This window comes from Mauremys reevesii, linkage group 1 (assembly GCF_016161935.1).
Source record: "Mauremys reevesii isolate NIE-2019 linkage group 1, ASM1616193v1, whole genome shotgun sequence".
In the NCBI taxonomy this organism is placed as follows: Eukaryota; Metazoa; Chordata; order Testudines; family Geoemydidae; genus Mauremys; species Mauremys reevesii.
This window is the reverse complement of record NC_052623.1, coordinates 128,053,132-128,065,997: the sequence shown is the minus strand read 5'-3', so window position 1 is coordinate 128,065,997 and position 12,866 is coordinate 128,053,132. Positions and strand designations below refer to the sequence as shown.

Genomic DNA, 12,866 nt, shown 5'->3' with positions numbered 1-12,866 from the left:
GGTAGGGGCTGATGGAGCTCAGCCCCCTGTTGCTATGATGAAGATGGTTACCAGCCATACTCCACGATCTACCAGGAAAAATTAGGAGCAGACGCCCTTGATCGACCTCACTGATGCTAGTCGGCATGGTTACCAGTCCTTTTGCACTACCCCATGTGCCAATAGGCTGATGATGATGATGGATATCAGTCATATTGTACCATCAACCACCCATGGCGGGGGGGGAGCAAGGATGTTGGTGTTGAGTGCTGCAGCATCCCGTCTATCTGCAGCATTCAGTAAAGATAGGGTGACATGTAAAAGAGTCAAGAGAGGATTGTTTTCCCTTTCACTTCTGGGGGTGGGTGGAGGGGTGCGTAAATTGCCGAGCTATGCCCTGACCCACTGCGGACACTGTGTTTGACCCTAGAAGCATTTGGAGCTCAGCCAAGAATGCAAATGCTTTTTGGAGACTGCAGGAACTGTGGGATAGCTTGAGTCCTCCAGTCCATGAGTGTCCATTTGATTCTTTGGCTTTCCTTTACGCTTGTCACGCAGCAGTGCGCTGAGTCCCTGCTATGGCGTCTGTCTGGAGATTTTTTAAAAAAGATTTTGAATTTCGTCTTCTGTAACGGAGCACTGATAGAACAGATTTGCCTGCCCTTATAGCAATCACATCCGCATGGTCCATGCTGGAGCTCTTTCTTTATTTTGATTTTTAACTGCCTCGCCACACATGCTGATTGGAGCTCCACTCTGGGCAAACAGGAAATATTCAAAAGTTCACGGGGCTTTTCCTGTCTACCTGGCCACTGCATCCGAGTTCAGATTGCTGTCCAGAGCGGTCAGTGGTGCACTGTGGGATACCACCCGGAGGCCAATACCATCGATCTGTGGCCACACTAACCCTAATCCGATATGGTAATTCCGATACTAGCACTACTCCTCTCATTAGGGAGGAGTACAGAAACCGGTTTAAAGAGCCCTTTATATCGATATAAAGGGCCTCTCAGTGTGGACGGGTGTGGTGTTAAATCGGTTTTACGCTCCTAAAACCGGTTTAAACGCTTAGTGTAGACCAGGCCTGAGTGGTATTTGCCAGGTATGCTATACTTACATTCATAGCACCACCTGGTATTAGAAATGCAGCATTGCAGCTACCCATTGATAAGAATGGAAAAATCACCAAACACTAATTTGGTTGTTCTAATTTTTGCATGATGGCATTTCCTAAATTTGAGTGTTTGACCTTGCAAACATAATGTTCTTTTAGCACAGTTTTTAATGCAATTTTATATATAATGGACTCCTGACCTCTCTCTTTTCTCTTCCTGCTGATTTTAAACAAGTTAGTTGGTGGCCCACAATTCTGTGCTACCTCTGTAGAGTGACATCATCCCAAGAAGGTTTCAGACACAACCTGCACCACCTCAGTGCACCACTCTGCAGCCAGTGTAACTGTTTGAGGATCTGCCATCTTATTACTTATTATGTTTTAAATGTCTGATTCTGCTGAGTAAAGTTTCTCCTCCACGATAAATAGAATTGGTTTCATATCCCAGCATTTTTCTCCATGGATTTAAGTCCAACAGCACCGCATAAAGAGAAAGTATTGCTTATGCTCGTAATTCATTTATGGCAAGTTTAGTGATATTTGGTGTTTTTCTTAAAGATACAGCTCCTGGAGTCAAATGATTTTTCAGAGCATTCCAGTTCTCATTTTTTAAAGTTTCTAGCTCCCATAGTTGTGGAGGAATAGTTGAAACTAAAGGCTGAAAATCCACAAGGCCAGTAAAAACACAAAATGTATTATTTAAAAAAATCTCATGACTTTTAAGCTAAGCTCATGATTTTTACATCTATCTCTGAATTTCTGAATGTTGAGATTAGATATCTTCAGCTAACCGTGCTCAGTAAAAATGCTGCAGAATGGTTCTACCTTGTCACCATCTTATTGCCCCCATGCCCTAGTCTTCCTGAAATATAAGCTGCTATAGGCAACAGTACTTCAGAGCCATATTTTAAATTTGCTCTAACATATGCACTGTGTAGCTCAAATGCTGTTTCGCCATGTGACCACTCTCATTCAAGCTTGGCAAACTGGCGTGGGGTAACCTTGAGTGCAGATCCCTTGAGATAAATGTTGCAGTGAAGACAAACCCATGGAAACACACCTCTGAACATTCCAAGTAAAATTCCCCCTTGTCCCTCGGAGCAGTAGTAAATCTGCTGCTTTGATATACCTAGACTCTGGCCAATGGTGGAGACACATTAGCACCCATTATCTCACGTCTCCATCCCCTTGTTCAGGTGGGTAACCCTCATTTACTCAAATCCAGGTAGGCCAGGTAGGGGCTTAAGGAGCAGTCTCTATTGCTCCCCACATGAGCGTGTAGTCAAAGTCACAGTCTCGCCACTCCTAACCCCTGTGTGCATCATTTTCTCATCTGCAGAATGGGATAATATTATCACAGCAGCATTATGAGGATCTATTTGTTAGGGCTGCATTCGTCATTGTGCAGAGCTTGAACGCAGTAAGGGGGTGAGGGAAGGGAATGATAGGGAGCCAGTTGCAGTTTGCTGAGTCAGCTTACCGATTTTGCTCTAAAGGAAAGCTGCAGGGGGGCAGCTGTAATTTATGCAGGCTCGGAAGGATTAGATTTGTATTGGTAAATGTCAGTAAACATCAATTTCACTGTACACACACAAACCAAAGAAAAATATTTCCTTCAATAATAATCAACATTTACAGATAGACAGAGTAAGAAAAACGTCACGTGAGAACTTAATAGAGTCAAACCCCAGTGATTTAGACTTCTGAATTAGGCTGGTTACAAATGGACTAGCAAATGAATAGTAAAAACAGGTCTGATTTGTTGACTGAGGTATATTATTTTGTCTATTTTGACACATGTAAACAATTTGTGTTTTAATGGTTTAGACAGCTTTAATGTTTTGAATTTGAAAGTCTACTGCCATTCAATAATTGTCTTCCCTCCATAATTTCATGCAACTGTGAACATTTAAATCAATAAAAACAGAAAAAAAATGCTTAAAAATAAACGTTGGTATTATCCATCAAAATTATTTTAAAAATCGAATTCTGCCAGGTATAAATTGATGCCAGCAGAGAATGCAACAAAGTGAACTAAGTAGGCTGAGGATCCACCCCATTAATGTTTGTGAGGTGCTCAGACGCTGTGGTTATTGGAACCACACAAGTAACTAGATAGAGCTACTATGTATTTACCATCAATATACTAGAAATGTAGCAATTCTCACTGCTAATCCAGAAACATCCAGTGGTCTCACTTTATTTCTCAACAAATAATAAAGAACCTAGTACTATAAGGAGGGGGCATATTATTAAATCTTCCCTACTTGTACACTTATCCACAGAACCTTTGCTAATATATTCTGAAGAATTAAAACTGAACTACACTTGTCAACATAAGAACATAAGAGCGGCTATACCAGGTCAGACCAAAGGTCCATCCAGCCCAGTATCCTGTCTTCCGACAGTGGCCAATGGCAGGTGCCCCAGAGGGAATGAACAGAACAGGTAATCATCAAGGTGATCCATCCCCTGTCGCCCATTCCTAGCCTCTGGCAAACAGAGGCTAGGGGAACCACATAAGTGAACAAGGTACATTCGGTGATGTATTAGCCTTCAGTTTTTAAAATTCATGTTTATTTAAATGCTTGTTCACAAACTCTTAATGGGTCTCCACTCGCGCCAGGTAGTGAGGGTCTAAGTTTTTGTTATTAGTGGGAAGGGAAAATTGCTGCTTTAGAAGAAATGATACATCTTAAACAAATGTGATTTTTTTGTATGTCATTGTATCTGTATATTGGTTCATATGCTATCGATTTAATTTAGTAGAAACCATCACGGTGAGTTAAAAACTACAGCACATACATCTTACCATTTCCATTTCCTTCCAAAGTGGGATTAATTAAAAAGTCTGCTTTTAACTTTCAATTTATTTTTCTAAAGTCAGAACTTCCTGCCCAGCTTCTTGCATTACAATAAGGGTGAAACTGTCACACCCCCTCCACATTCTGTGTGGGCTTAGGGTTGCCACCTGCCTGGATTTTACCCAGATAGTCCAGTTTTTTGGCTTCTGTGTCTAGGTGCCATTTAGGGTTGCCAGGTGTCCAGTTTTCAACCGAAAAGTCTGGGCAAAAATGGCACCCAAAACAAAATGGCACCTAAAATGGCACCCAAACCAAAAGTCTGGTTACCATGGGGCCAGGGGAGGCATCAGGTCATTAACCCACACCAGTCTCTGCTCAGCCAGGGCCTCATACCTGCAGGCAAGCTCCTTGAGACACCAGCGAGTAATGGGGGATGGGAGGGAGAGCAGCGAGCAGTGGGGGCAAAGCCTTGGGGGAGAGACAGAGCAGGGGCGGGGCCTTGGGGGAAGAGGCAGAAAAAGAGGCAAGGCCTGTGGGAAGAGCCGGAGAAGGGGTGTGGCCTTGAGGGAAGAGGTGGAGCAGGGATGGGGAAGAGGCAAGGCAGGGGGCAGGGCCTCAGGGGTCTAGTTACCAGAAATTAGAAAGGTGGCAACCTTATGTGGGCTACTTATATCACACCTATCCACAATACCCCCTCCTGTGCTGGTGCACGGGGAACGGGCAGACAGGGGTAGGAACTCTGCCCTCCCAATGTTCTAGCCAGCACAGCGAGCTGGCATGAAGGGGAAAGTAATCTGTGCCAGGTACATGGCTGGTGCAAATGATTCCCCACCCTGGGAAGAGAGGAAACCATGAACCATCTTGTTCCTCTCTGAGTCACAATATGGTCCCTGGTCTGTTCCTGGGTAATACAACTATTCAGAGAACACAGGAACTTCTAAACTGGATCAGACCTAAGATCCATCTAGTCCAGCAACGTCTCAGAAAGTGGTTACTACTAGATGCCTCAGAGGAAGGTGTGGGAACCCCACAGAAGACAGACGTGGAGTAATCTGCTCCTGACATAGGTCTAATGCTGGTATCTAATACACCTCTACCTCGATATAATGTGACCCGATATAACACGGTAAAGCAGTGCTCTGGGGGGGAGGCTGCACACTCTGGTGGATCAAAGCAAGTTCACTATAACGCGGTTTCACCTATAACGTGGTAAGATTTTTTGGCTCCCAAGGACAGCGTTATATTGAGGTAGAGGTGTAGTTATTGACTGGTTTAAGCCCTAAAGCACAAGGCTTAATATCCCTTTCAAAATTTGTGTTGACATTAAGTGTGATTGATAACTGAATATTTTTATACTATATAAATGTCCAACCCCTTTTGGAATCTTGTGTGGAAAAGGATTCCTTGTATTGGTTCACAGTTTCCCACCTTTTAATTTCACTGAGTGTCTCCTGGGGGCTTGTGGCCCTCAGTGCTTTGGGCTTCCTCAAACAACGGTAGTAGTCTGGGCCACCCCGGGGGGGGGGGGGGCAAGTGGGGCAATTTGCCCCACGAGGATGTAGTATTTTATAGTATTGCAACTTTTTTTATGGAAGGGGCTCCTGAAATTGCTTTGCCCCAGGCCCCCTGAATCCTCTGGGCAGCCCTGGTAGTAGTTAACAGTAGGAAAGAAGACAGAATTGAAGTAGTAGCATTGAGAAAGATACAATGCTATACAAAGCTGTGGTTAATTCAGAAGACATTTCAGCAATGGGGTAAACATAACAAGGAAAAATATGAAATAAATTTTATGGGGTGTACTTACAAAAATACGCCAGGTTAGGTGTAAAATACTTAAGAATAAGAGGAAATTCAGAAGCCTCCCCACCTACATACAAACATATGAACATCATGATTACCGAGGTTATCACTTTTAGAAATACCATTCCAAAATTACCTCCTGGTAACGACAGAGTGGTTAACTGAAACACTGATAGGCTGACTTCAGTGGCATCAATTTAGGAAGCAGTACTTACTAGACTAAATCAAAAGTACAGAATCCTCTCTTGACTCGGGGTCCTGTGAAGAAATCCATTTATTATTAATAATATTTGGCTACAAGTATTTTTTCATTCCATCCCACTTTCATTCAATATTGTCTTAGTCACTTGTATTCAATAAGCACCAAGATCCTGCATTTGATGCATTGCACATAATTTGGTTGGTGTCAATCAACAAAACAGATTTGTGTTATTGAGCCTTGTTGTTCCTCCATCAATGTGCTCTGTTCTGTTCTAATTCAATCCATGTCATTTGGAAGAAGAACAAGACCCAAAAAGAACCAAGGGAAAATCCTCATCTGATGTAAACTGTCAAAGCTTCAGTGATTTTGCTGGAGCTATAATAATATACACTCGCAGAGGATCTTTTCCCAAATCTTTTGACATTCATTTGCTCACTCATTCATGCATTTTATTAAGGCTATATTAAACACTATACCTTTCAGTCAATCTGTTCCCAGATTCCAAAATATCAAGAGTTCTATATACAATACCTGTTCCTGCTTCCACTGACTTTAGTAGGAGCAGATTTATTAATTAATCATATTGTCATTTGAACTCTGAAGCCTGGCCTACAACATTTGAGGATAATTGCATAGAAGTCACATGACAATTGCAACAGCCTTTAGAAGCTGTTAATTGCCCAATACTCTATATTTACTAAAAAGATACCTGAGAGCCAGTTTAGTATTGTTATTGCAAAAATCACCAGGTGGCGCTGTTACACAACCTCACAAATTATATAACACTGGAGCATGGTTCAGTCTTTGAAGAAATGTTTTTATTGTGTTACTTTAGTGATGTAGTTTCTTCATGTGGGATCTGTGGTGAATGGCAGGGAAATTTTCTTTCTCCCTTAATCTCTCTAATCAGGGTCAATTCTTGAGGCACAGTTGCTCCCTGGAAACAAGGAATTGGTTTTTGTCCTGAGATTCCTAAAAGAGGGGATTACCTGCATGCTGTTTGTCCACCTCCATTCCAAGACAGGTGTAGCTAGTGTTAAATAAATAAGCTGCACTAAGAGTATATCCAGCCTCTATGTCACTGATTTGTTTTCCAACAGGAAGTTGACCTACAAGGCTCTAGAATATGTTACCACTAGGCAGAGGGGCTACAGAGGGGCCTGACCCTCAGGGGCGGCTCTAGGTATTTTGCTGCCCCAAGCACTGCAGGCAGGCTGCCCTCGGTGGCTTGCCTGCAGGAGGTCCCTGGTCCCGCGGATTCGGCGGCATGCCTGCGGGAGGTCCGCCAAAACCACCGGACCAGCGGACCCTCCGTAGGAATGCTGCCGAAGGCAACCTGCCTGCCGCCCTTGCGCGACCAGCAGAGCGCCTCCCGCGGCTTGCTACCCCAAGCACACGCTTGGCGTGCTGGTGCCTGGAGCCACCCCTGCTGACCCTGCAAGGTGCTGAGCAGTTTCAAATCCAGTGACTTCAATATGAGTTGATGATATATACCAAATGCATATCTCGTGACACCAAAATATTTCCTGAATTTATGTCGGTTTCAACAAATTGGTTTGGTTGAAAATAATCTCCTCCTAAAAAAAAATTCCCCAAAAAATCAAAACATTTTGTTCTGACATTTTCAAAACAAAACGTTTTGATTTTTTGGTTTGAAATTAATTGGATTTCAAAATTTCCTTTAATTTTATTTTTAAGACAATGCAAAAGTTTTTAAATGGTCAAAATCAAAATGAAATATTTCAGTTTTGTCAGAACAAAACAGTTAGCTTGCCCTTAAACAAACTCTTTTTGATTCACTGAAAAAAATGTTTAAAAATAATTTTTGGTTCAACCCAAAACAATTGTTTTTCAATTTTTCAGAATCGCCAGCAAACCGAAAAATATCTATTATTTGGACAGCTCTAGCTATTACATTGCATAGTGTCAATGATGGCATCAACATGGGAGTTACAAATACTCAGCCCCTCAGGATTCAACCTTTTGGGTTTGAATCACCACAGACTTAGACCCCAGTTCAGGATTGTATCCAATGTTCAAGATGGCACTTAAGGCCATTGTATATGCAAATTCGCACTATATAGATGCCTGTTCTAGCGAGGGTCTGGTGTACTTAACTTTGAGCACAAGTCTGTTGAAGTTAATCCCCAAAATGTATAAAGCACCCACTATCAAACACCCCATAATATGAAAAATAACATAAAATACATATAAATACAGTAAGGTAAGAAACCGCTTGTCATGATGTCTGCAGCGGCTCACAACCACGAGTGCTGACCTCAAGCAGACTATCAAATGGCAGGACTGACACCCCAAACAGATGGTATGTTCTATAATTAGATTTCACCAACTCAGTAACAAGCGTGCCCTCCGAAAGCAGAACAACAGTCTTATTATGTATCAGAGGGGTAGCCTTGTTAGTCTGGATCTGTAAAAAGCGACAAAGAGTCCTGTGGCACCTTACAGACTAACAGATGTATTGGAGCATGAGCTTTCATGGGTGAATGTGTCTGACGAAGTGGGTATTCACCCAAGAAAGCTCATGCTCCAATACATCTGTTAGTCTGTAAGGTGCCACATGACTCTTTGAGTCACAGACAGTCCCCTTGGGCACTCCAGTCTATCTTGCCACCCAGGCAAGCTGGACTGTGTCATAGATGGTCACTTTACACCAAACATCACAACAATACTCAGGTTACTCCCAGTCCCAAAGGACCAGTCACTTACTCGACAATTGTACTCAGATCTCAAACCAAAGACAACACCTGTAGCCAATCCTGTAATAAACTAACTAAAGAGTTACTAACTAAGAAAAGAAATGAGAGTTATGTACAAGATTACAACAGGTAAGCATACACACACAAATGAGTTACAGACTTAGATTTAAAAAGGTAATACAAGCTTCTATAATAAGCAGCTGTGTATGTCCTTTAGGGCTGACTCATGCTAAGCAGCACGGGGATCTCTTGCTTATGCTTAGGAATCTTTGCCCCTCAGAGTCCAGACAGCATACAGAGACCCAGTTCCTCCTTGTCAGGGATTTTTATTCCCTTCACCCCAGAATCCAAGTTGATGGGATGAGTTCATGCACAGATCTCCGCTTCCTGGAGGGAGTAATGAATGAAACCAACAAGGTCTCTGTCCTTTGATGCTACACAATACATCCTTTGCATTCAATGGGCCATAGAACAAATGCTTTACCTTAATTAATGCTTCTTTTCCTGTTTAGTGAGTTACAAATGACAGAGGTTTACAATGCAAACACTCAATATTACTTAATACCATGGGACACAGATATTATAAGTAGGATTAATACATGCAGCATCCTAGAAGCATTTCATAACTCTAAACCAGGGATCGGCAACCTTTGGCATGTGGGGAAATCTGCTGGCGGGCTGGGATGGTTTGTTTACCTGCAGCGTCCGCAGCTCCCACTGGCCGCGGTTTGCCATTCCAGGCCAGTGGGAGCTTCGGGAAGCAACGCGGGCCAAAGGATGTGCTGGCCACTGCTTTCCGCAGCCCCCATTGGCCTGGAACAGTGAACCATGGCCAGTGAGAGCTGCAATTGGCTGAACCTGTGGATGCTGCAGGTAAACAAACCGTCCCAGCGTGCCAGCAGATTTCCCTGACAGGCCACATGCCAAAGGTTGCCGATCCCTGCTCTAAACACTAAACACATTCTTATAATACTAATATCTACTTTAACTAACCCACAGGTGAGCCCAACTGGTTTCCAGCTATTCATTTGTCAGTGTTCAGTGAGGCCCTGGGCCTTGGCATGAGCTAGCATAGGGATCGGCAACCTCTGGCACGCGGCTCGCCAGGGTAAGCACCCTGGCGGGCCGGGCCGCTTTGTTTACCTGCTGCGTCAGCAAGTTTGGCTGATCGCGGCTCCCACTGGCCACGGTTCGCCAACCCAGGCCAATGGGGGCGGCAGGAAGGGCAGCCAGCACATCCCTCAGCCCGTGCTGCTTCCAGCAGCCCCTATTGGCCTGGGATGGCAAACCGCGGCCAGTGGGAGCCGCCATCGGCCGAACCTGTGGACGCGGCAGGTAAACAGACTGGCCCGGCCCGCCAGGTGGCTTACCCTGGCAAGCCGCGTGCCAGAGGTTGCCGACCCCTGAGCTAGCACCTTGTCTGCCACTGTCACACCTCCCTCTAAAAATTGAAAGGGCCTGAATAAAGGGAAGGGGGGAGGTGGAGAAGATAATAAATGGATCAAGAATGGGCATGCTAAAACATCTTTGGTGGAAAAAGCTTTAAGCCTATTTAAGATATAGCATCCATTCTTGGTGATGTATGCTCAGGTGGTTGGATCTTGCATCTTGCTATTACAACTGTAAACAAAACTCATTAAGCAATTTAGAAAATAGCTAAAAACTATTCTTTGGTCCAAAGGGCAGAGTGAATATGATTTAATGTGGTGGGAATGAACAAACTAAGAGTTTTATCATATGTTAGATTAACTTGCTCTTAAAAAAAAATCACCAAAACATACATTTTTTAACCAGGTCTAATCTCTACCATCTCAAGATTCTTCTTTTGTGGGAAAAGGTACCGGAAGCTTTTCCAATTGTCCCAATCCAGAAGAGACCACTGAATCTATCTCACTATCATGGGAAAACTGCCAAACAGCACCATAGAGATGCTTAAGAACCAAATGCTGCAGACCACTTTGCCTGCCCTCTACTTGTTCATCTTCACCATCAGCATTCCCCTCAACTCTATCTCTTTGTGGTTCCTTTGCCGCCACTCAAGGCCTTGGACGCCCACCATCGTGTTTTCCATTAACCTGACAATCACGGACTTACTGTACAGCATGCTCCTCCCTTTTCAGGTCGTCTACCACTTACGGGGAAATGACTGGCCCTTTGGACAGGTTCTGTGCCGCATTGTAACTGTGCTATTCTATGCAAACATGCACTGTTCCATTTTAACCATGACGAGCATCAGCATCGAGCGCTACCTGGGAATTGTTCACCCGCTGAAGCACAGGGCTATGAGACCCATTAGAACAGCTCTCCTGACATGCATCATCATTTGGATATTTATTTTACTGCTGCACTTCCCACTCATGAAGACAGAGCTAACCTTCCGGGTAGAGGAGCTGCAGATAACCACTTGTTTTGATATACTGCCCAAAGCTATGTTTCCTTCAAGAAATCATTTCATCGCTTATTTTGGCTCTCAAGTTCTTCTGTGCTTTCTCCTACCTTTGCTAATAATGGCATTCTGCTACACCTTAGTCATTCGAACTCTTCTTAATTCCCCTCCCACACAACTAAGGGAAATTAAGAAGCAGACAATTTACTTGATAATAGTGTTGCTTACAGTCTTTGTAGTGTGTTACGTGCCCAATATTGTGATATCAATCATCCATTTTGTCTATAGTACCCAAAATAAGACTGCGTATGTGGAATATAAGCTGTCTCTGGCTTTGAATAGCCTTAATTGTTGCTTCGATCCACTTGTTTACTTTTTTGGTTCCAAAGAGTTTCGACGAAAGATACAGAAGAAGCTCTGCAAATGCATACCTGATATATTCAATGAACCTCCCACCATGCTTTCAGAGCAAGATGTGCCGATAACATCCAGAGAACATGCACCAAATAATTAAAAAAATGGATTTGATCGGGAACAGATTATATTAATCATTGCACCAAATATTCATCCAGACAGTTTAGAGGTTGTTCTATTTTAGAACATAGAACATCAAGAGATACAGAAAAGCACACCAGGCAATATATTGCCACAACTTATTCTGGAAACAAACCAGGCATTCAGGAAGGCTCAACGTGCATGGAAAAAGGCATATCTCTTAGCTTGCTAAGAACAATGCATTATGGGACGTAAATTACTATAAATTAGAAACTCAGGAAATGTGTCAGTGCCTGGTACCTGCACTTCCTTGGAATGTGTTTCTGGAACATTTTCTAAAACCTGTTTCCCAGTTCAGCATTTCTAAAATAAACAATTGATAGCAATAAAATAAACACCATGTTTGTGAGGGGCAGAGGAATAGCTGAGCCTAAAATCATTCACATCCCTTGATTTAGGAGTAAGCAAAGACTGGTGATTAGCATCTGTAATAGGGGAAAAGCCAAAAGACATGCAGATGAGGTTTAATCTGGTCATGCAAATTTTATTTCCTCTTTATCAGTATTTACTTGACTGGCATATTCAGTCTTAAAGCATAAAACTTACGCTCCTTTTTCACTGACACTGCTTTGACAGGCCATTTATAGACAAGGCCCATTTTACTATGCAATGTATTATACCTCATTTATGTGGCAAGACCCAGCAAAGAAGAGAAGGGAGGGATAGCTCAGTGGTTTGAGCATTGGCCTGCTAAACCAAGGGTTGTGAGTTCAATCCTTGAGGAGGCCACTTAGGGATCTGGGGCAAAAATTGGTCCTGCTAGTGAAGGCAGGGGGCTGGACTAGATGACCTTTCAAGGTCCCTTCCAGTTCTAGGAGATTGGTATATCTTCAATTATTACCTTAACCCACCACCAGTGGCCTACTGCACCAAACCTTTCTGGTTTCAGAGACTGGTCTAGAACAGCCTAAGCCTAACCCAAACCCAAACCCAAACCCAAACCCATGCTGTTGTCATGCATTAGCTCTAAGGGTATGTCTACACTACAGTTAGACCCCTGTGACTGGCCTATGCCAGCTCATTTAGGTTCACTGGGCTCAGGCTAAGGGCTATTTAATTGTGGTCAGGGCCGGCTCCAGCATTTTTGCCGCCCCAAGCGGCGAAAAAAGAAAAAAAAAAAAGCCGCAATGGGCTCTACTGCCACTGCTTCATTCTTCGGCGGCAGGTCCTTCCCCCCGGAGAGGGACTGAGGGACCCGCCACCGAATTGCCGCCGAAGAGCCAGACGTGCCACCCCTTTCCATTGGCTGCCCCAAGCAGCTGCTTGCTGTGCTGGTGCCTGGAGCCAGCCCTGAGTGTGGTATAGACAT

At 43.6% G+C, this 12,866-nt stretch overlaps 1 protein-coding gene across 6 annotated transcripts in view; it reads left to right on the top strand.

Annotated features, from left to right (window-relative positions):
- Positions 1-12,655, top strand: part of LOC120397254 (P2Y purinoceptor 8-like) — a 46,292-nt gene extending 33,637 nt beyond the window's left edge. For 2 of the 6 annotated variants that reach the window (XR_005593739.1, XR_005593738.1), the window contains exon 2: positions 3,379-3,515. Coding sequence is in view for 4 of the 6 variants with exons in the window: in XM_039522969.1 (XP_039378903.1) it covers positions 10,515-11,516 (1,002 nt within the window). In the remaining 2 variants the exon portion in view is untranslated. Of the gene's footprint in view, positions 1-3,378; positions 3,542-3,566; positions 3,626-10,410 lie in introns of those variants that run through there. The other 4 variants (XM_039522969.1, XM_039522974.1, XM_039522964.1 and 1 more) reach the window with 3 other exon arrangements.
- The last annotated feature ends 211 nt before the right edge of the window (positions 12,656-12,866 follow it).